Source organism: Pseudorasbora parva, chromosome 11 (genome assembly GCF_024679245.1).
Source record: "Pseudorasbora parva isolate DD20220531a chromosome 11, ASM2467924v1, whole genome shotgun sequence".
Lineage (NCBI taxonomy): Eukaryota > Metazoa > Chordata > Actinopteri > Cypriniformes > Gobionidae > Pseudorasbora > Pseudorasbora parva.
In genome coordinates, this window is record NC_090182.1 from 937,773 (window position 1) to 961,359 (window position 23,587).

General features: G+C 42.1%; 1 protein-coding gene across 1 annotated transcript in view; it reads right to left on the bottom strand.

Moving 5' to 3' along the window:
• Positions 1-2,144: 2,144 nt before the first annotated feature.
• LOC137092946 (NLR family CARD domain-containing protein 3-like) overlaps positions 2,145-23,587 on the bottom strand; it is a 113,400-nt gene continuing 91,957 nt past the window's right edge. Inside the window, exon 15 of the mRNA XM_067457507.1 lies at positions 2,145-2,310. Within this exon, the coding sequence (XP_067313608.1) occupies positions 2,145-2,310 (166 nt within the window). The remainder of the gene's footprint in view (positions 2,311-23,587) is intronic.

The window sequence follows — 23,587 nt, forward strand, 5'->3', positions numbered from 1 at the left end:
TCATTATGAATGGGGTCTGATTAAAACTAATAAAAAAATGTATTCTTTAAGACTATTTAAAGTATTTCTTCATCCTCAAACTATCTTTAACTCTTGTTTGCCAGCACACGTACCATATGACTGAAAAACAGAAGAACAACTCAACAATTTCCTTATTTGGAGGACTAATACTTTTAGAATGGGCAAGTAATTCTTTCATATTAAATATTTATGCAAAATGTATTTATCATTTTAACTTTTGGATAATGTTTGGATATGCCTTCATGTTTAAAGGGATGGTTCAAAATTTGATGTTTATCTGCTTACCCCCAGTGCATCCAACATGTAGGTGAGTTTGTTTCTTCAGTAGGACACAAATACAAATTTTTAACTCCAACCGTTGCTGTGTGTAGGTCATATAATCATGTGAATGGGTAACAATTCAATGAGGGCAAAAAAAAAAAAAACATGCTTAGACAACATGCACAAAGAGCTCTGTGGCTTATGACAACACATTGTTATCTTGAGAAAATCGAAATTGAGAAATCGAGCCGTATTTATATAATTTTTTTACTTCAAATACAACGCTATATCCAACAGCCTGGAACGCGCTTCATGTCCGGTAAGATCAATATACACACTCTGGATATATACGCGCTTCACTTCCGGTAAGGTCAATATCCACGCTCTGGCTCGTATATCGAGTGTGGATATTGACCTTACTGGAAGTGAGAGGCGTTCCAGGCTTTTGGATATAGCTTTGTATTTGAGGTAAAAAAATTATATAAATACGGCTCAGTTTCTCACACAAACTGATCGTTTTGTGTCTTAAGATATCAATATGTCGTCATGAACCACAGGGCACTTTGTGCATGTCGTCTAAGCATGTATTTATTTATTTTTTCTAGACTGGACCATAGCATGTAAATCTAGCCGCTTAAATATTGTCAAATTGCAAACATATGTTAACAGTTTATTTCTTATAAACTGTATATATGTATATATATATATATATATATATATATATATATATATATATATATATATATATTATAATTAGTATTATTATTATTATATATATGCTCCATTTCTCTTTTTAAAATCTCCTCACAAACGTCCGCTGTCAGTTGACACAGCCTAGGCCATTAACGGCGCTTTGGTTCATTGTTGCCAAGTCTGGAATGGGGTTACATTTAGGCCACTGTTGCTTTGGGGGGTTTGTAGCCTATAGTCCACAGGTTAAGTTGTCTTTACTTACGCAATATTTCTACCGCCCACGCCCCGCATTTTGGGATATTTTGGCACATTCTGGCCGTGATTCCGATCCTTTTGATTAACAATTGGAGGGGTTTTGTTATTCAGACCTGGCAACCCTGTCCCTCGGTTCGCCCTTCGTGCAGCTTCATGCATTTCGTGCACTTTGAAGGCGTGGCCTGGCCTGGCCTTCGAAGTGCGCACCCTTCACTTTGGGACACAGCTTTCGTCAGATCATTGCAGGCTTCTGTTTCCTGTGTGTGTTTTCTGGGAGTTCTGTCCGTTCCGGTCACTGGAGGATCCGCCCGGGCATGGCCCAATGCATCCCTGCGTCACAGCTTGCCTGCCTGTCCCTATGACTTCCTGGTTTCTCTGTGCTCTGGACTTCTTGCTTTATCTTCCTTTGTGGTTTTGAATGTAATCAACTTTGTTTAAACTCACTATTGGATCATGTGTATCTTCCCCTGACATCTAGTTTACACATGTTTGTAGAGCTCTTAGTAAATCACTGACAGTAAAGTGTGTGTAAAGTGTGTGACGTGTTGCTTGTCACAGTAAAAACACACTCGAGACAGAGACATTTCTCATGTGAGGCTGGACGGCTGTAGCTGAAGCTGAACTGATTTTAGCAGCGTTTTCCTACAATCTGACCAAGTCTATGTTCAAACTGAAATGATTCTCTATCACTGACACAGGTAATAAAGCAGGTGTTGTGTGTAAAGCTGTGGCCGTGTGCTTTTGTCCTCTTTCCTCCTTTGTGTTAAACAGTTTAATCAACTTTATATTTTGTTCTCACACAAACCCTTTGTTGCAATAAAGCTCAATGATAATTCCCTTTCCTGAATATCTGAAAGGTTTGTTCTCATATCAGAGGTAAATGAAGCTCTCTTTAATATCACAGTGATGTTTCCTCACCTCAGGACACAGTTTGAGTCTCGTAGCTCGTCTCTGAGCCGCTGCTTCGAGTCTCCGATCTTATTGCGTCCCAGATCAAGCTCTTTTAAAAACTGCAGAGCTTTTGAGTTAGTCAAAGACTGAGTTAAAGAAGAAACGTCTGTAATGCCACAGTCATATAGACTAGAAAGACACAAACAGAGGAAGAGAGATTATCTCACAAACACATAATTAAGATGAAGAATTTTACACAGATATAATGTGAACTCAGGCTCTTCATGAGATATTGAGTATAAAGTGTCTTGTTTTAACCCCTTGCCTGTCACCCCCCATTTTGGCAAGTGGGGCATTTTGACATACCCCAAATGAATGTATTCTTTCTGAATATACACAAGTAACAAATATCTAGAAAGCCAACACTTAAGACTTTACAATTCAAGATTCAGAATTACTGTTCAGAATTACTACAAGACTCCGACTGTTATTAATATGGAGATATATAGGCTCAAACATTAAAACAAAAATAAAAATATTAAATATACATATTTTTAAATGTATTAAAATATTATGTGAATGTAGCATAACTTATAACCATAACTGAAGTCAAGCCACAAGTGTGGTCATGCATTATTTCAAATCTGAGAATGAAATGCATTTTATGAAACATATTGTGTCATGTGAGTTTTTAGCGAACGTTAAAATAAGATGTTATCATTACAGCTCTGAAAAAAATTAAGAGATTTTTTTCTTGAATCAGCATCTCTACAAGTATGGAAGGCATTCCATTCCAATGTCTGTTGAATTCCAACACAGGCACACCTAATTCTACTGAATGATGTGCTGATTAGGTGATCACCTGAACCAAATCTTGTTTAATAAGGAAAGGTATAAAAAACACTTCTGTGATCATCACTATCCTCTTGCAGTAGGACCAGCTGGATGGCAAAAACAGTTCTAGTAGTACCTCAAAAGTAATTAGAATAAATAGATACAAACTATTGACCAAGCCAAAAAAGTTGAAAAGGAAAGTTTTGAGTTAGGAGAAGAAGGGTTTAAGTCTGGCTTTAATGACAGAGGGATACAGTGAGCATTGGGTTGCTCATTAGAACACATTAGTATTGTGTTGTTTAAAAATGAATATGAACTTATTTTCTTTCCATTATTCAAGGTGTGACAACACAGCATCTTTTTTTTTTATTTTGACCGGTTGTTACTTTCGGCAAATAAATGCTCTAAATTACAAAAAAAATATTTGGAATTTGGGAAAAATGTTGTCAGTACAGTTAGAATAAAACAAAATTTTTAATTTTAATTTTTTTCAGAGCTGTATGTTATTGGCTTGTAAAACACATAATTGCAGTCTACTAACTAGTTTTTCAACTGCTCAATTCACAGTATTTTTTTCACTCAATTAACTTTTCACATATCTGTCATGAATGACTTAATCCTCATTAATCTTTAATAGTAATTATTTTGTTTCTATTCAAGCATTTAACCTATTCAGGCATTCTGGATTGGCCATCAATCCCTATCCACTATCTGAAGTCTTATTAGCAAACAGAGACACAAAAAAGCATGCCTTCGGTACCTTATGTGAAATAGAATATAGCTTCTGGCACGATAGATGCATTAGAGCTACAGTTAGCATCATGCTACATAACAAAATATAAATATTACACTTTAACCCCAAACTCTCTTTAAACAGCCAGCAAGTGTTTGTATTTACTTCCAATCGTGATATAATGTGGGTTTCAGTGATGTTCAATGATGTAAAAATGTTATATTTAACATTTTATATAGAGCTAATCGCTACACCTGCTTAGCATGTTACTATACACATTCTTTATTCATATAAAAATACACCAAATCCCATGCAAAACACGCAAACCATAAGCCATCGTAATCAAACATTTATTAGCTTCGTTTTCATGTGTTGGCAATGTTTACAATACTGAGATGAGAACAACGAATTGCAATGAAAAGCATGACCAGATGGGGCAGATGTCGTTACATTGAGTCACATAAGATGATTGACAGCTGTACAGCAAATGAGAGAGCTCTGAGATCATCAGTGACGTGTATAAGGAAGTAAACATACACAGAGATTGCTCTGAATGTCATTCAGCTCTCCAGATCAACATAATTAAGTGAGAAATTAATAGAACTGTTATTCTGTATGACGAAATATTTTGCAAATGTGGTAATGCATCTATATTTGTCCAAATATGCGGACATTTTTTCTAAGAGCCTAAACGGAGGCGGTTTAGTGCATGTATGTGACCACAAATAAAACAGAGATGTGATTGGCTTTCGATTCTTGTTGTCATTCTATTCAAAATATTGTTAATTACAGATCGATTATTTTGCACTCCTGACATACAAACCTGATTCCAAAAAAGTTGGGATACTGTGCAAATTTTGAATAAAAACAATGCAATGATGTGGAAGTTTTAAATTTCAATATTTTATTCGGAATACAACATAGATGACATAGCAAATGCTTAAACTGAGAAAACGTATCATTTAAAAAATATTGATTTTAAATTTCATGGCATCAACACATCTAAAAAAATGGGAAAAGGCCATGTTTACCACTTTGTGGCATCTCCTCTTGTTTATAACAGTCTACAAACGTCTGGAGACTGAGGAGACAAGTTTCTTAAGTTTAGGAATAGGAATGTTGTCCCATTCTTGTCTAATACAGGCTTCTAGTTGCTCAGCTGTCTTAGGTCTTCTTTGTCACATCTTCCTCTTTATGATGCTCCAAATGTTTTCTAATGGTGAAAGATCTGGACTGCAGGCTGGCCATTTCAGTGCCGGCTCCTTCTTCTACGCAGCCATGATGTTGTAACTGATGCAGTGTGTGGTCTGGCATTGTCATGTTGGAGAATGCAGGGTCTTCCCTGAAAGAGACGGCGTCTGGATGGAGCATATGTTGCTCTAAAACTTGGACCTTTCAGCATTGATGGTGCCTATCCAGATGTGTAAGCTGCCCATGCCACACACAGTCATGAACCCCATACTAGGGCTGTGTATTGCCAAGACTTTGGCGATACAATACGTATCACGATACAGGGGTTACGATACATTATATTGCAATATATTGCGATGTTGTAAGAGAGGCAATATATTGCAATATTTCTTTTTTGCGTGTTTTTTTATAATTTAAAAGAATAAAGAACACAACCATAAGCCTAAAACACGAGACAAAGTATTTTATTAATACAGTATAATTTATATCACTAATCATATGGAATGTGTAATCTAAGTTGAGAGAAATGTAAAGTGACTGCAGGATTCTTTATGTGTAAATGTTTTAAAGGTTCACAGTATAGCAGTGGCTATTTAACAACAGAAAGGGCAGTCCATTCCATGACTGAATGACTGTTTGTTTTATATTTAACACAGTAGCCCCGATCACACAGAACGCGTTTTTGCAGTGAGAGGCGCCTTTTTTGAATGGATTTCGTTAGGCAGAGAGCGTTATGCGCGCTGCTTATGCGCCCTCGGCGCCTCGCGTTTTTGAAGGAGCGCTCCGAGCGCATGAAGTTGAAAAAAAGTCCACTCTGAGCGGAAAAGCGTGCAACACCATCGCGCTTATTTTCTGTTGTCCAATCGAATGAATGAAGCGGCAGGCCTTCCGTTGTGTTGACCGTTACATTGATTTGACTGACAGTACAGGTGATTCGGGGGTCGCCCAGAAACATTAAAGCGCACTGCTCATTTTTGAATGAGAAAACGCAGACCAAAAAAGGGAGTGCAGTGCGCCTCGCGTTTTCGAACCTGAAAAACCCGTTCTGTGTGATCGGACCCTAAAGCTGTTTTCTATAAAGCAGTCTATTGTATAAAGTGCTGTTTCAAGTAACGTTACTGAACCGCAGAGCTGGTCATCATATCCACATCGCTATTATCTTTCGTTCTCCTGCCACCGCTGTCAGTTTTGGTGTGTGTTTATTTTGTTACTGAGAGGAAAACGTGCAGTACATTGTATCGAAACACTTCTCAGCAGCGCGGGTGACGTCAGGATGTTAAGCGAGCTCTCTGTTTCAATGTGTTTCCAGAGTATTAGATTATAACTTGGCCTATTTCGCAAACAAAATGATTCTTGTTGATTTCCTTAGTGGCTTCTTTTTAGCTGAAGCCAACATGAGTCCACACTTCAGCTCTGTATACTGCAGGAGCGGAATAATTCTATCGTCTTGAGCAGTGTTGCCAACTATTTTCCAAGGAAAGTAGCTAAAGCCTGCCCCAAAAGTCGCTAAATGTCGCTAGATGACGTCATGCGTCAATTAGCGTATCCGTGACGTCATCAAACCGTCCTTGCGTTCAGCCTGCCTAACGTGTTTTCTCTCCTAATCCATGCTCATTTATTGTATTTTAAAATAATATAATACAGCCGACTGTCCAATAAATGTTTTCATTTCCTATACCCTTTTGGCATACAATTGGAGTATGATGATATAGTGAATTACAAAATGTGATATGTGTAAAATCTGAATTGAGAAACTGGATGAAATAAAGCTCTGTGATAGTGAGTAATATAAGCAATAAGCACAAGAGAAGAATGGAACTCATCATAACTAATTTCTTTAAATATAAAACAAAAGAAGCAGATATCATTAAGTGAGAAATCCGTGGCAACAGCTGCTGTCTGTGTACGTTCACCGGCATGCGTGCAGCTCCCCTCAGCCATTCACTGAACAGGGCAGACGCAGAGAGAGGTGTGTTTGACGGCAGAGGGGGAAAAAAGACCTCGCGCTCGCAGGAAAGTACTAGCGACATTTGTAAACTAAAGTAGCTGACGTTTGTCCAAAAAGTCACTAAATTTGTCGCTAGTCGCTTTTTTGAAAAAAAGTCGCTAGAGGGGTCTGAAAAGCCGCTAAATATAGCGACGAAGTCGCTAAGTTGGCAACACTGGTCTTGAGAGCTGGGTTTGCTAATGTAAACACTAGTGATGCAGGCACGCACTTTTACCTTGTGCTTCTCCGGCTCCGCGTCAGATATACATTCTGAGATAACACTGCCATCTAGCGGTTGGGTGTTATACAGTCTGTGGTTTAAACCGAACACAAAGCCATGAATCTTGGATGTGAATAAATAAAGATATAAATATCGATACAGCGTTTTTGAGAATCGATACAGTATCGCCAAACATAATATCGCGATATTCACGTGTATCGATATTTTCTTACACCCCTACCCCATACCATCAGAGATGCAGCTTCTGAACTGAGCGCTGAGAACAACTTGGGTTGTCCTTGACCTCTTTAGTCCGGATGACATGGCGTCCCAGTTCCCTTATCGAGGGAACTTCCCACTGCGTCGGAACGACAAAATGGGGATGCTCCCTAAGCTCACTTGTATATTTATTGCTCACGGGGAGCGATCAAGGTCGCCTCCTCTGTGGAGTCTTCTGGAAGTCGATGCTGCGATCCACTGTCTACGACGCTCGGGCCACATTGGCTTCCAGTGAACGCATGCTGGTCTAGCCGCCTCTAGAAAGACTGCAGCTGTGCAGCGAACGTGTTCGCACACCGAACATCCTCCCAGACTAAGCCCTGCCGGGTGGCCGCTTCATGGGGTCGGGCAGGAGGCTCGGTGGGTACCAGAGACCAGCCTTGAGAGGCTGGTTCCCCTAGTAGAATATATCAGCGCAAAGTTATTATGCTCCTGAATATATCTGCTTGGGCCCTGTGTACCGTGGGCAAAGGGTACAGACTGCAGTTCTGTGTTACAATACCGAAGTCATCGGTGTCGTCTGAATGGTGGTGTGCCCAGCCTAGTGGCCTGCTGGCCAGTCCCCTCTCCCGGGGAGCAATCGAGGTCGCCTCCTCTGTGGAAGTCGCTGCGATCCGCCGTCTACGACGCTCAGGCCACATTGACTTCCAGCGAATACATGCTGCTCTAGCCACCTCTAGGAAGACTGCAGCTTAACAGCGAACACGTTCGCACACCGAAAATCCTCCTTTTGGCTCACCCAAGAAAGGGGTTGCCTGCATCTACTCAGACAATCAGTAACTGGATTGTCCAGGTGATAAACATGGCCTATCAGGTGTGCAGTTTGCCTTCACCTATGGCCGCGAGGGCTCATTCCAGCAGAGGCATGGCCTCTTCGGTGCCCCTCCTTTCTGGGGTCCCCTTGCAGGATATCTGCGAGGCAGCTGGGCACCCCACACACCTTTATCAGGTTTTATAGCCTGCATCTCCCTACGACGCCTGGCGCTAGGGGGCTCCAGTCCTAGTTGTGCCCGGGTTCCGGCTTCACACTAGGGCAGGCGCTACCCTCGGTGTGGCCTAGTGGGTACTCGTTCCCCATTTCATCGTTCCGACGCAGTGGGAAGTTCCCTCGATAAGCGAACGGCTTGGGTTATGTATATAACCCTTGTTCCCTGAGAGGGAACAAGCACTGCGTCGCGCCGCCACACCTCGGCACGCCTGGAGCACATGCTTTAGAGCAATGGCTGCCGCCATTATACGCCGGCTCCCCTTTTATACTTCCGGGTATGCTGTCACAATGACATCATCATGCACGCCAATCGGATTGGACTAGTGTCTATTCGGACTTCAGATTCGCTGATGCTTAGGGAGCATCCCCATTTCGTCGTTCCGACGCAGAGCTCGTTCCCTCTCAGCGAACAAGGGTTATATACATAACCCGAGCCATTTTCCAATAAGAACTGCACATTTTGATTGGTCTGACCACAGAACAGTTTTCCACTTTACCACAGTCCATTTTAAATGAGCCTTGGCCCAGAAAAAACGCCTGCGCTTCTGGATCATGTTTAGATATGGCTTCTTTTTTGAACTATAGAGTTTTTGCCGGCGACGGCGAATGGCACGGTGGATTGTGTACACTGACAATGTTTTCTGGAAGTATTCCTGAGCCCATGTTGTGATGTCCATTACAGTAGCATTCCTGTATGTGATGCAGTGCAGTCTAAGGCCTGAAGATCATGGACATCCAGTTTGGTTTTGACCCTTGACCCTTCCACACAGAGATTGTACCAGATTCTCTGAATCTTTGGATGATATGCACTGATGATGATAACTTCAAACTCTTTGCAATTTTTCTCTGAGAAACTCCTTTCTGATATTGCTTCACTATTTTTCGCCGCAGCATTGGGGGAATTGGTGATCCTCTGCCCATCTTGACTTCTGAGAGACACTGCCACACTGAGAGGCTCTTTTTATACCCAATCATGTTGCCAATTGACCTAATACATTTCAAATTGGTCCTCCAGCTGTTCCTTATATAGAAATTTAACTTTTCTGGCCTCTTATTCTACCTGTCCCAACTTTTTTGGAATGTGTAGCTCTCATGAAATGCAATATGAGCCAATATTTGCCATTTGTCATGACATTTCAAAATGTCTCACTTTCAACATTTTATATGTTTCTCAGGGTTCTGTCCCTTTGGTCTAGCTTTCTCATGGTTTTCTGACAGAGCTCTGACACTCCTGTATTGTTTGTCTTGTGAGCGCACAGCTTTGAGCATGCTCAAACTGCGTGCTTTTCTTTCCTTGTAAGTTTTCTGTTTGGGGCATGGTGTTCGGATCCCAGCACTTCGGTCTAGTTGGGCTTCAGTTTTGTGTTGGGATTTTGGACATTCATGCTCCTCATGTTTTGTGTTGTGTAGCATCCAGCTGTTTTTTTCACTAGTTGGATGCGTTCCTGTTTTCATGTTTTGTGTGAACATGCAGCTTATGAGTTTTCATTGGCTGCAGGTTCATGTTTGGTGTGAGCACATGTTCTTGTGTTTCCTTGTCCCAGGTGCTCATGTCAATTGTCCAACCCCACCGACCTTGTTTCCTGATTATTGGTTAATTTGCACCAACCTGTCTTCTCTCATTAACTGCGTTTTTGCTCACCTGTTCCTTATCTGAATGTGCTCACCCTTCCCTGCTCCTGGTTTGTCTGAGTGTGTTCACCTGTTCCTCATGTCTTCTGCTCCCTTTATAATGTGTGCTCTTTCCCTCATGTGTTGCTGGTTCGTAGTGTTGGACAAGCTACTTGGAAAAAGTAGTGAGCTAAGCTACCAGTTACTCTACATTAAATTAAGCTTCATTACACTGAAGCTACCCCCCTGGGAAATGTAGCAAGCTAAGCTACAGCAACCTGACAAAAGTAGTTTACTACATCTAAGATACTTTTTATTTATTTAATTTTATATTGAACCAACTTCATTCCAGTTAATGGTATTTCAGTGATCAATAAAAGTCAAGCATTTAGACATGCATTTTTTTTTTTTTGTTATTCAAAAACTGTCATAATCATTTCAGCAACAAAAACATGTGATGCATAATATTAACAAAACCAGGTGTTGTGTGTGTGTGTGTGTGTGTGTGTGTGTGTATGTGTGTGTGTGATCTATCTCCCACACACATGAAACAAGTTTAATTCATACATTCATATCAAGAGGTGGCCAGGCTGGACCCCGATACTTTTAACAAGAGGGGTTTATTCAAGAGACACAATAGTATGGGAGGCCGAATGGGACTAAACACATTAAAACTCTTGCGCACACATTGAAACACTTGCATGTTCATGTGAAACACACTGAAACACTTGCTCGTTCATGTGAAACACTTGCACATACACTGTGCAAACTAACATATATTTGGGCACATATATGAAAGACATGCGGTTACAGAAAGTCCTTGCATATACTGTGTAATTGCCCCCGTACTGTTGTGCCTGCACCTTCAAACCTTCTCACGCGTGAGAGAGCAAAAACATTTAAAATATACGTTTTTTAAAACGTATTAAAATATGTTTTTTAAAACATTTAAAATATACTTTCTGCCTATTCTAAAGCAAGGCATACATCATAAAATAAAAGAGTAGCTTATGTATTTTAATATAGCCTATCTGTTATTAAATAAATAAATATAGTCTCTCTTTCTCTCTCTCTCTCTCTCTCTCTCTCTCTCTTATATATATATATATATATATATATATATATATATATATATATATATATATATATATATATGTATATATATATATATAAATTTACTTTAACATTTTTTTTTTTTATTTCTGCACAGATATCACATGGATACCATACAAGGGGTGGAACGAAACCCAATTGGGTTTATACAGAGTTCCACTCCACTTACATGAAAAAACAAAAAGACACGCAGACAAATAATTTGAATAATAAAAATAAAAAAGGGTGAAAAACACATTTTCAGAAGCCTGATTATCCTTTTAACTTAAAGTTACAGATGTTAAAGGGTAATGGTAAGGGAGGATGCCAGCGGATGCAAAGAGGTGAATTTCTATCTACACATAAAAACCCTGTCTAAGCTCTAAACCAAGGCATGTTTCATGATTTAAAAAAATGTGACTTTACAGTGAAAATACGGTAGGATAGCAAATTATTTTGCGGAACCCCGGGCACTTTGCTGGTCTAAAGCGGCTGGTCTACACAGAAAAACCCTCCCTAAGCTCTGCCCCGTTACGGGTTGTTTCGAGCCATTCTATAGTCTGGTTGTTTGATTAATAAAATATGAAATGTAGCTGCAATAAACACATTAAGAATCCATACAGCGGTGGATGCACAGGACTTTTATTCTAATGTGTGGAACAGAGGACAAAATAGTTTAATCTTCAGCTGACCAATCAGCAGAAAGAGGAGTATAATTCCAGCCCACATGCAGAAATCGAATATTCAAACTGTTTATTCATTTTTTTACCTTTAAACGAAAAATGAAAAATCAAGCCGAAATCATCTCAGGTTATGACTATAACCCTTGTTCGCTGAGAAGGAACGAGACGCATCTGAAGCATGAATGAAACTAAGACCGATCCTGATTGGTGCTACGTCATGATGTAGTAAGTGACGGCATACCCGGAAGTATAAAGGGACGCCACATCACAATAGCGCTACCCTTTTTGCGATGAAGCAAATCTCTCCCAGGCATGGAGAGGCGTGGCAAGCCGATGCAGTGTCTCGTTCCCTCTCAGGGAACAAGGGTTATAGTCATAACCCGAGACGCTCCCTTCTCGAGGGAACTCCCACTGCATCGTAAAATGACTCTTTGAGGAACGAGTACCCACTATACCCACAACGACCCATGCCTGCCCTAGTGTGAAGCTGGAACCCAGGCACCCTTAGGACGAGACCACCCTAGCACCTGGCGACTATGAAGGACTATAAAACCTAATGAAAGTGTGTGGGGTAGCCAAGCCAGCTACCTCACAGATCTCTTGAAGTGAGACCCCATTTAAAGGGCCCGAGAAGAGGCCATGCCCCTAGTGGAATGCACCCTCAAGGCCAAAGGTGAAGGCAAGCTGTGCACCTGATAGGCCAAGGCAATATCCTGGACGATCCAGTTACTGACCGTCTGCTTGGTCACTGGCAGACCCCTCTTAGGAGACCAGAAACACACTAACAGTTGGTCCGACATTCTTCACTGCGAAGACTTCCGTAGATAGACTTTCCAGATGAAGTCTCCCCTCTTCAGCCGACACATAAGATGGAGGATGAAATGCCTGCAAGACCGTAGGCCTTGCCATATTAGATTGCACCTTAGGCACATAACCCGGCCTAGGATGCAAGATGGCCTTAACCCCGCCAGGGGCAGACTCCAGACAAGTCGGCGTTATAGCCCAGGCCTGGAGGTTCCCCACCCTCTTAAGCGAGGTGATTGCAAGGAGCAGCGCCACCTTAAACAACAGAACTCGATCTGTCGCAGACTCAAGTGGTTCGAAGGGGGCCTCAGCCAGCCCTTCAAGCACCACCGCCAGATCCCAAGTTGGAACACTGGAGTGAGTGGCAGGCCTCATCCTCCAGGTGCCATGGAGAAAACGTATGACCAAAGGGTGCCTCCCCAGAGGCCCATCACTTACAGGAGTGTGGAAAGCCGTAATAGCAGCCACGTACACCTTAAGTGTGGACAGGGTAAGCCCCGCAGTGAAACGATCTTGGAGGAACTCCAGCACTGAAGCCATTGGGCAGTTAACTGGGTCCACCTCACGCTCCCTGCACAGCATAAACTGAAAATACATTCCACTTTAAGCCGTACAACCTTCTCGTGGAAGGAGCCCTGAAACTGAGTATGGTCTCCACTACACCTGCCAACAGGCCAGCCTCTAAGTACTGAGCTCCCTCAGGGGCCAGACTCAAAGCTTCCACAGCTCTGGCTGGGGGTGAAATATTGTGCCTCCTGCCTGAGACAGCAGGTCCCTCCTCAAAGGGATCTGCCATGGAGGACCTGCCAGCAGTGCTATGATGTCTGAGAACCATTCTCGGGCCGGCCAGTAAGGGGCTACTAGGAGTAGACTGATCCCGTCCTGCCGGACCCTCTCCAGAACTCCCGGGAGCAGAGCTATCGTGTGAAATACATACAGACGCAGCCTCGGCCATGATTGTACCATGGCATCCAACCCCAGCGGGGCTGGATGCGTGAGGGAAAACCACAGTGGCCAGTAGGACGTCTCTCGAGACGCAAACAGATCCACTTCCACTGGGCTGAACTTTTCGCATATAGAGGTCACCCCCTCTGGGTGAATTCTCCATTCCCCGGGCCTCAGCCCCTGCCTCGACAGGATGTCCGCTCCCTGATTCTGGTCCCCGGGAATGTACATCGCTCTGATAAACGATAGTTTCCCCTGAGACCATAGGAGGATCTGATGTGCCAGTTTGCATAGAGGGCGTGACCTCAGACCCCCCTGATGGTTCAGGTACGTGACCACTGACATGTTGTCAGAGCGCACCAGAATGTGATAACCCCTGAAAGATGATGGTCCTGCCACAGACCCAGGGCAAAGCGGCCGTCCATGACCGCACCCCAATCAGTGAGGGAGGCGTCTGTTGAAACGGATTTCCGGCAACATGACGCTCCTAACACTGGCCCTTGGGACAGAAACCAAGGTTTCTTCCATATTGATAGGGACCGAATCCATCTGCATGTAACCCTGATCATACGGAATGGATTCCCCTTCGGGGAAAACCCCTTGGCTTTCAGCCACCACTGCAGGGGTCTCATGTACAGCAGGCCAAAAGGTATTATGTTGGACGCAGCTGCCATGAGCCCCAGCAGTCTTTGAAACTGCTTTACAATGATGTTGCGGCCTAGCTTTATGCTGGAGACCATCGCCTGTATTGACTCGATGCGTGCGGGAGACATAAGTGCCTGCATTGTCGTCGAGTCCCATAACACTCCCAGGAACATGGTCCTCTGGGAGGGCCTCAACACGCTCTTCTTCCTGTTGAGTCTCAACCCCAAGCTCTGAATATGGCCAAGGACGACACCTCGATGCCGAACTGCCATCTCTCGAGACTGGGTCATAATGAATAAAATCGGACGCAGATGTCCGTCCTTTTTGGGAACTATAAAGTACCGGCTGTAGAAACCCGACTCCCTTTCTGGTGGAGGAACAAGTTCTCTGGCCTCCTTTACCAGCAGGGAGTGTACTTCCTGTTCCATGAGTTTCAGTAGTCATGTCAAAGCAATAACTAAATCAGCATACTATCATCTGAAAAATATTGCAAGAATTAGATGCTTTGTTTCCAGGCAAGACTTAGAAAAAATGGTTCATGCTTTCATCACCAGTAGGGTGGACTATTGTAATGGCATTCTCACCGGCCTTTCCAAAAAGACCATTAGACAGCTGCAGCTCATACAGAACGCTGCTGCCAGGATTCTGAGCAGAACCAGAAAATATGACCATATCACACCAGTCCTCAGGTCTTTACACTGGCTTCCAGTTACATCTAGGATCGATTTTAAAGTACTATTACTTGTTTATAAATCACTCAATGAGCTAGGACCTCAATACATCGCAAATATGCTGAATTAATACAAACCCAACAGATCACTCAGATCAGCAGGATCAAATCAGTTAGAAATTCCAAGAGTTCACTCAAAGCAAGGAGAGTCTGCTTTTAGCTATTATGCCAGCCACAGTTGGAACCAGCTTCATGAACAGATCAGATGTGCTTCAACAGTAGCCACATTCAAATCCAGACTCAAAACACATCTGTTTAGCTGTGCATTTACTGAATGAGCACTGAGCACTGTATGTCCGACTGATTGCACCTTATCTATGCATAATTTTTAAAATTCTTTTTATAACTGTTTTAGTTTACCTGTTCTTTTCTTTGGTTTTCATCATTTTATTATTTTGAATTCTCTTTTACATTGTATTTTTTAATGCATTTTTTATCCCTATTTTAATTCCTTTCTATGTAAAGCACTTTGAATTCCCATTGTGTGCTATAAAAAATGTGCTATATAAATAAACTTGCCTTGCCTTGCCATAACCCGAGCCCGCTCTGGGACCACTGCAGTCCAGACCACCCTACTGAATCTTGGTGGGCTGTGGCCAAACTGCAGTCTGTACCCCGTTTCTACAGTGCGCAGGACCCATGGCGGCACATTCGACAGGCGTAGCCACGCCTGGAAAAAATCTACCAAGGGAATCAGCCTCTCGAGGTTGACCTCGGGTGTTTTTTGAATACCATTTTCTTGACCCCCTGAAGCGGCTGCCCGGCAGGAAGAGGTCGTGGGCGGTGTGTGAACGCCATCGCTGCCTGCCGGGAACCCCTCAGGCAGACAAGGTAGCGCACGTACACTGGAAACCGATGTGGCCCGAAGTGTCATTGACGGCGGGATTACCACATCGATTTCCAGAGGGCTCGGCAGAGAAAACGGCCTCAGCCGCTTCTCCCTGGAGGGGACAGCCCTCAGACGCCCTATTAGGCTAGGACCTCTTTCCCAAAGCCTTCTTAGCCTGAAGGACGGCCCTCAGGTCGGTTTCTGCTGAGTCGGCTTTGGGAGAGATCGCGCCTCTGTTGCCAAGCTCCCTGGAGAAGGGCTCTAGAGGCGACACTCTCCTTATGTACCTGCTGGTACGAGGAACTCGATGACTCGATGTCCTAAAACCTACCAGCCCCTTTAGACTTGGAGCGGCGAGGGATAAACTGCTGGAATGCTGCAGATTGCCTCTTCGCCTCCTGATACTTGTACCTCGAGAAGGAAACTCGTGTTTCTGAGAAAAACAAAAAATCGAAAACTAGCTGTTTTCGGATTTTTCTATTTTCAATATTAAATCAAAAAAACAATTGAACGAATGATACACGGATTTAAAATGTTTTTGCTCTCTCACGCGTGAGAATGTTTAAAGGTGCAGGCACAACAGTACGTGGGCAATTACAGGGTATATGCAAGGACTTTCGGTAACTCAAGGGTTTCATATATGTGCTCAAATATATGTTAGTCTGCGCAGTGTATGTGCAATTGTTTCACATTAAGGAGCAAGTGTTTCAGTGTGTACGCAATTGTTTCACATGTATGCGCAAGTGTTTCACATGAACATGCAAGTGTTTCACATGTTTGCGCAAGTTTTTAACATGAATGCGCAAGTGTTTTACATGAACAAGCAAGTGTTTAACATGTATGCGCAAGTGTTTAACGTGAACATGCAAGTGTTGCACATGTATGCGCAAGTGTTTAACGTGAACATGCAAGTGTTGCACATGTATGCGCAAGTGTTTAACGTGAACATGCAAGTGTTACACATGTATGCGCAAGTGTTTCACATGAACATGCAAGTGTTTCACATGTATGCGCAAGTGTTTAACATGAACATGCAAGTGTTTCACATGTATGCGCAAGTGTTTCACATGAACATGCAAGTGTTGCACATGTATGCGCAAGTGTTTCACATGAACATGCAAGTGTTGCACATGTATGCGCAAGTGTTTCACATGAACATGCAAGTGTTGCACATGTATGCGCAAGTGTTTCACATGTACATGCAAGTGTTGCACATGTATGCGCAAGTGTTTCACATGAACATGCAAGTGTTTCACATGTATGCGCAAGTGTTTCCCATGAACATGCAAGTGTTGCACATGTATGCGCAAGTGTTTCACATGAACAAGCAAGTGTTTAACATGAATATGCAAGTGTTGCACATATATGCGCAAGTGTTTCACATGAACATGCAAGTGTTGCACATGTATGCGCAAGTGTTTAACATGAACATGCAAGTGTTGCACATGTATGCGCAAGTGTTTTACATGTATGCGCAAGTGTTTAACATGAGCATGCAAGTGTTTAGCATGAAAATGCAAGAGTTTCACATGAACATGCAAGTGTTTCACATGTATGCGCAAGTGTTTTACATGAAAGGACAAGTGTTTCAATGTGTTTCACATGAACGTGCACGTGAAAATGAAAGTTTTTCACATGTATGCAAAACATTATACATACATGTGAAACACTTGCATGTTCGCAAGTTCGCAAGGATCGATTGCTCCTGTCTGTCTGCCTGCTGCTGCTGCTTGCCTCAGTGTTTGTAGCTCTGTATAGCTGTGTTTGAATCTCCATTTGATATATTTTCTTTGTTATTTACACTGCTAAATATAACTTACTCATCACCATATAGTGTTTAATATAGCCCATCAATTTAAATTTGACATTACTAGCTTTTAATCTAAATCACTACTACACGTTAGCTTTTCGCTAGCCTGGTAGCTTTCCATCCCGGCATTCGGGTATCCTGTTTTCTGAGTTCTTTAGACAACTGTGGTGAGTTGGATTATTAAAAAGACTCCATCAGACAACTGTGGTAAGTTTTGGATTCATCAAAAAATACGGTAAGCCATGTCTTCTTCTCCTGTCATTGTCACTTGCACTGCATGCTACATGTTTAGCATATCTATCTCCGTTGGCGAACAGGGCTTCACATGTGATAAATGTAAGGAATTAATCAGGCTGACGGAGAAGATTTCAGATTTAAAGACACGCATCCAAGCTTTATGTGAGAGTAGTGAGAATGTAACAGCTTTAGATACTGCTTTGGATGCGACTAGCTTAGTGAACACTCATTGTTTGGTTCCGGCTGAGCCCGCGCAGCAGGGCTGGGTGACGATGAGAAAGCATAGTCGCGGATCAAAAACCACTCTTCCGTTCCGATTAGAACATCAAACAGGTTCTCCCCACTCAGTGACGCACCCACTGAGGATCCTGTTGAAAGTGCCCTAGTTATTGGCGATTCTATTACACGGTATGTGAAAATAGAGACACCAACCACCGTAGTCACATGTTTACCGGGAGCCAGAGCGCCTGACATCAAAGCAAATTTAAAAGTGCTGGCTAAAGCTAATCGTAAATTCTCTAAGATTATTATTCACGTTGGCACTAATGATGTTCGACTTCGCCAGTCGGAGATCACCAAAATTAACATTAAAGAGGTGTGTAAACTCGCAAGTATGATGTCAAAGGCTGTATTTTTCTCTGGTCCCCTCCCTGCTAAAAGGAGTGATGAAATAGTTAGCAGATTATCATCAACTTTGAGAGCCCAAATTGAGGTTACAAATAGTAAACCCCTGATAACTGCTGCTCCACCTTACAGCTGGTCAACATTTGCTCCTGTTTCCCTGGAAACAGTTAAAGAAATTGTAGCAAATTTAAAACCATCTCCTTCTTCTTATGATATTATTCACCCACGATATTTTTAGTTAATATTTGATGTAATAGGTCCAGAGCTGGTCACATTTTTAAATAAATGCTTAAAATCTGGAGAAATCCCTAATAGTTTAAAAACAGCTACGGTAACTCCTATTTTAAAAAAACCTAATCTTGAGTCTTCTATCCTATCAAATTACCGTCCAATTTCTGTGTTGCCTTTTCTCTCTAAACTAGTGGAAAAGATTGTGCTTAGTCAACTTCAGTCTTATATAGATGATAATCACATATACAAGATTTTTCAATCAGGCTTTAGCCCTCTAGGCGCCACGGTCGAGTTTACTCGACAGGATGCGGCACTGAATAAAACGGCCGATTTTATCAAATAGGGTGTCAAATTTCTTTCAATCTCCCCTCCACTAGATGGCAGACATGTCATACTTCATCCTAGAATCATAAAAATATCATGCTTCTATACAAAATCTTTGAGCAAGAGCGCATTGAATCAGTGTGAAAAAAGCGGAGCTAGTGTTGAGTAAGCCTATTCATCAGAGCGATATTGTCAACGTCAGAGAGTATTTGCATTAGATTTTTAGTATTATTATTACTTTCTAATGGCATCAAAGCTTACCCGCAATGAAGTGCTGGGTCTTTTATTCGCGGATCCTGATTCTGAAGGGGAATATTTGCCTTCAGAAGATGACAGTGATTCTGAAAGTGAAAATATAGCCCACCAAGCACAAACGGTGAATCCTTTGCCCAATGTAGATGGTCCTTTGCACAATATTATTGGTGGGAACAATGTTTCCCGGGGTCGGAGTGTTCATCGCGAAGTTAGTAGGTGTACTAGTGTTGTAAACGTGGCGGCCGCGGGAGATTTTTACCGCGCGCGCCATGAAGCTTTTTCTTCTGACCGCGCGCATCTCCGCTATCGCGGCGACAGTATTGTGGTGGAGACTTTATCTAATGGCACTGGGTATGTTAGACGAGGTCGAAGTATTCATAGGGCAGTTCGGGGGCAACGTGGAGGTAGGGTGGGGAGTCGAAGTGACAGTACTCCACGCTGTGCACACTCGGCGGCTGTGCGCGCACGAGGCAGATCAGCCCGCGCTGCTCGTAGCAGGAGCAGGCGCGGTGTGACGCGGGGCAGAGGGTCTATTATGCATAGTCTATCGCAAGCTGATGGGAATAATGGCTTTGAGTACTTGGCCGATGAGGATGAGTACCAAAGTTGGATTATGCCATTTGATCAGCCAAATGGATATCTGGGGGAAAGAGAACTGTCCAATGCCAATTCGCCCCTAGATTTTCTGTCACTCTTTCTCTCTGATGATTTCTGGAATTTACTTGTAAATGAGACAAATCGCTACGCCCATCAGTTTTTAGCCTCCCATCAACTACAGCCACACTCCAGATTTCATAAATGGTCTGATGTAACTGTCAGTGAAATGAAAGCCTTCTTTTCTCTGCATTTGAGTATGGGTCTGGTAGAGAAGTCAGAGTTGGAGGATTATTGGGCCGAATATTGGCCAACAGCAACACCTGGTTTTGGCAAGGTGATGTCCAGGAATAGATTTGAAATGATTTTGTCTTTCCTTCACTTCACCAATAATGAGGAGTGTGTTGACAGGGGTCAGCCAGGGTATGACAGGCTATTCAAAATCCGCCCAATCATCAATTTGGTCATCCCCCGGTTTTCAGCGATGTATGGTCCATCTAAACAGCTGTCATTGGATGAAATGACCATTGCATTCAAAGGCAAATCAACCCTGAAAATGTACAACCCTAACAAACCAGACAAATATGGCTACAAAGTATTTGTTCTAAGTGAAGCCAAGTCAGGTTATGTGCTACAGTGGTCCATGTACACTGGACAAAGTAGGGCTAATGCATGTGATTTCGGTGCTACACACCTTATTGTCCGTGAGCTGATGGCCCCGTACACAGGGAAAGGGCATGAGGTGTACATGGACAGCTATTACACCTCGCCAGCCATAGCAGATGAGCTGGCAAACAATGATTCGGGTTTGTGTGGGACTGTCAGCAGTAAGAGGAAGGGGATGCCAAAGGGCCTCACCCGCGAACAGTTACATTTGAGCAAGGGAGATGACCCAGTTTTCATGAGGAAGGGGAAAATGCTAGCTTGTGCATGGCATGATACAAAGCGCCTCACAATGCTCTCTACACTGCATTCCAGCACATGTGTCAGAAAGCACATTAGGACCAAACACACTGATAGTGGCTATAGGGAGATAAATAGGCCTCTTTGTGTTGATGACTACAATTCATTCATGGGGGGTGTCGACACAGCAGACCAGAGAATGAAGACCTACCTCTTTCCCCATAGGTCAAGGAAGTGGTACATTAGGATTTTCAATGCCATTCTCAGTGTAAGCATGGTGAATGCCCACATCATTTACTGCCGCTGCACTGCTGCTCCTCACAAGACCCTGAAAGTGTTTGTGCAGGATGTCATCACTGCTTTACTGGAAGGCTTCTCCAGGAAAGAGAGCAACAAAGGCCGCAAGTCATCCTCACTGGGAGACATGCCACAGAGACTCACTGAGCGCCACTTTATCTGCCAGGCTGATGCTTACCCAGATTGTGTAGTTTGTTCTGATCGGACGCGCCCTAAAGGCCGCCGTCAGACAAAATACATGTGCAGGCAGTGTGGGGTGGGTCTTTGTGTTGTGCCTTGCAATGAGAGGTACCACACCATGAAACACTACAAGAAATGTCACCTGGATGGATAGGCAGTCATTGTCTCAACAGCAAATGGCCTGCTATAAATTCTTTTCTTTTCTTTTTTTGTCTGCCATTTATTAGTAATGATTTACACTTCTTATTTACTATTTCCCGGACCATTTAGTAGTATACAATATTTCTTTTTTGTGTGTTCATGTCCTTGTTATGTGTGTGTCTTTGTCAACTAAAAAAAAACAAACAAACAAAAAAAAAACATCAACAAAAACCACAAAAAAAAAAAAAAAAAATCCTAACATCTCACTCATGATCTGTGCCTTGCCGTGGCGAGTGAGCTTTTGAACTAAACAGGTCTTGTCTACTTGTGTTTGTGTGTCATATGAATAATATATATGTGCCCCATACATGTAATCAGAGTGCCTACTGTATGTAGTAAATGGAAAATCTCTACAGCAAAAGGCAAACCGCTACATTCATTCGGTTTGTTTCTACCATTTATTAGTAATGATTTACACAGTTTGTTTACTGTTTACTATATACCTGAACATTCAGTATTGTGCAATATAGCACACAGAAGGTGAGGGACATTTTGGGGGAAAAGAAGGGCTGCATTTTATCATGTAAACATGTGACTTTTTATGAAAATTCTATAATCCAAGATGGCCACCGCCATATGACGTCATAATATGCAAATTAGATGGGAAAATGTAATCCCTACATACACTTTGGGTCATCCTTAACATTTCTCTAATTTACAGAAAGTCTCTATCTTTTATCACTTTTAAGATATAGCCTTTTGAAATTAAGATGTCAAAATTGAACATTTTAGGAAAAAACCTCTGGCGCCTAAAGGGTTAAAGCATTACATAGTACTGAGACAGCTCTAGTAAAAGTTCTTAATGATGTTTTAATGGCTACAGACTTGGGTGATTCTGTGATTTTGGTTATGTTAGATTTATCTTCAGCTTTTGATACCATAGATCATGAAACTCTCCTCTCTCGATTAGAACATTATGTTGGTTTAGGTGGTAAAGTCCTACACTGGTGCAAATCCTTTTTGACAAATCGCAAGTTCTCTGTTAAAATCGGTAGTTTCTCTTCATCTCTGGGGCATGTAACCTGTGGAGTTCCTCAGGGCTCGATTTTATCTCCTATGCTCTTTTCCCTATACCTTCTTCCTTTGGGTTCTATTTTTAGGAAGTATGACGTATCATTTCATTGTTACGCAGATGATCTGCAAATTTATCTGCCAGTGTCTAAGAAAAACTCCGTAAACACCTTAAATACCCCTTACGCCTGTTTAAATGAGATAAAATCATGGCTCTCTTCTAACTTCCTCTTTTCAAATTCTGATAAAACAGAAATCATGATTTTTGGTCCACCCAATGCAAAAGCACACCCCCACTTTGATCTTCAGCAAATCTGCTCTACTACAGCTACCCATGTTAGAAATCTTGGGGTTACATTCGATACGAATCTGTCATTTGACAAACAAATAAACTGAGTTGTTGGTTCTAGTTTCTTTCATCTCCCTCTTCTTTCAAAAATATAACCATTTCTTTCTGAGCGTTCCCTTGAAACTGTCATCCATGCCTTTATTACATCGCGGCTGGATTACTGTAACTCCTTATATTATGGTATCGCAAAGTCTCAAATTTCTCAGCTCCAGTTAGTACAAAACGCCGCAGCGAAATTCTTAAAGGGCTATAGGAAATTTGATCATGTTACACCTCTTTTAAGATCGTTACATTGGCTGCCTATAGAGTTCCGTATTGAGTTTAAAATTTTGTTACTTTAAAAAATTAAAGATTAAAGATTTACAAATCTTTAAAAAATGTCGCTCCCCCATATTTATCTACTCAATTTCATTTGTATAGCTCAAATAGGAGCCTTCGATCAAATGATAAATTTCTGCTTCATATTCCAAAAGCCCGTTTAAAGACAAGAGGAAATCGTGCTTTGGCTGTGGCCGGCCCTACTCTCTGGAATAAGTTACCCCTTGAAATTAAATTGGCCTCTACTGTATCGGAATTTAAAATCAGGTTAAAAACCTTTCTTTTTAACTTGGCTTTTAATTGATTTTTTTTTTTTTTTTTTTGATGGCTTTTCGGTTTTTATCTGAACTATGATATGATATGATCTTGAATTATGTGATGCTTTATCATTTTGTTTTTATTATATGTTTGACCATGTTCAGCACTTTGGTAGGTTCTACCTTGCTTAAAGCGCTTTATAAATAAAGTAACTTGAACTTAACTTGAGATTATCATCACTCAATGGCTGGTTGTCTAAGTGGTGTCTGCAAAATAACATAGGGTTCATAGACAATTGGAAAA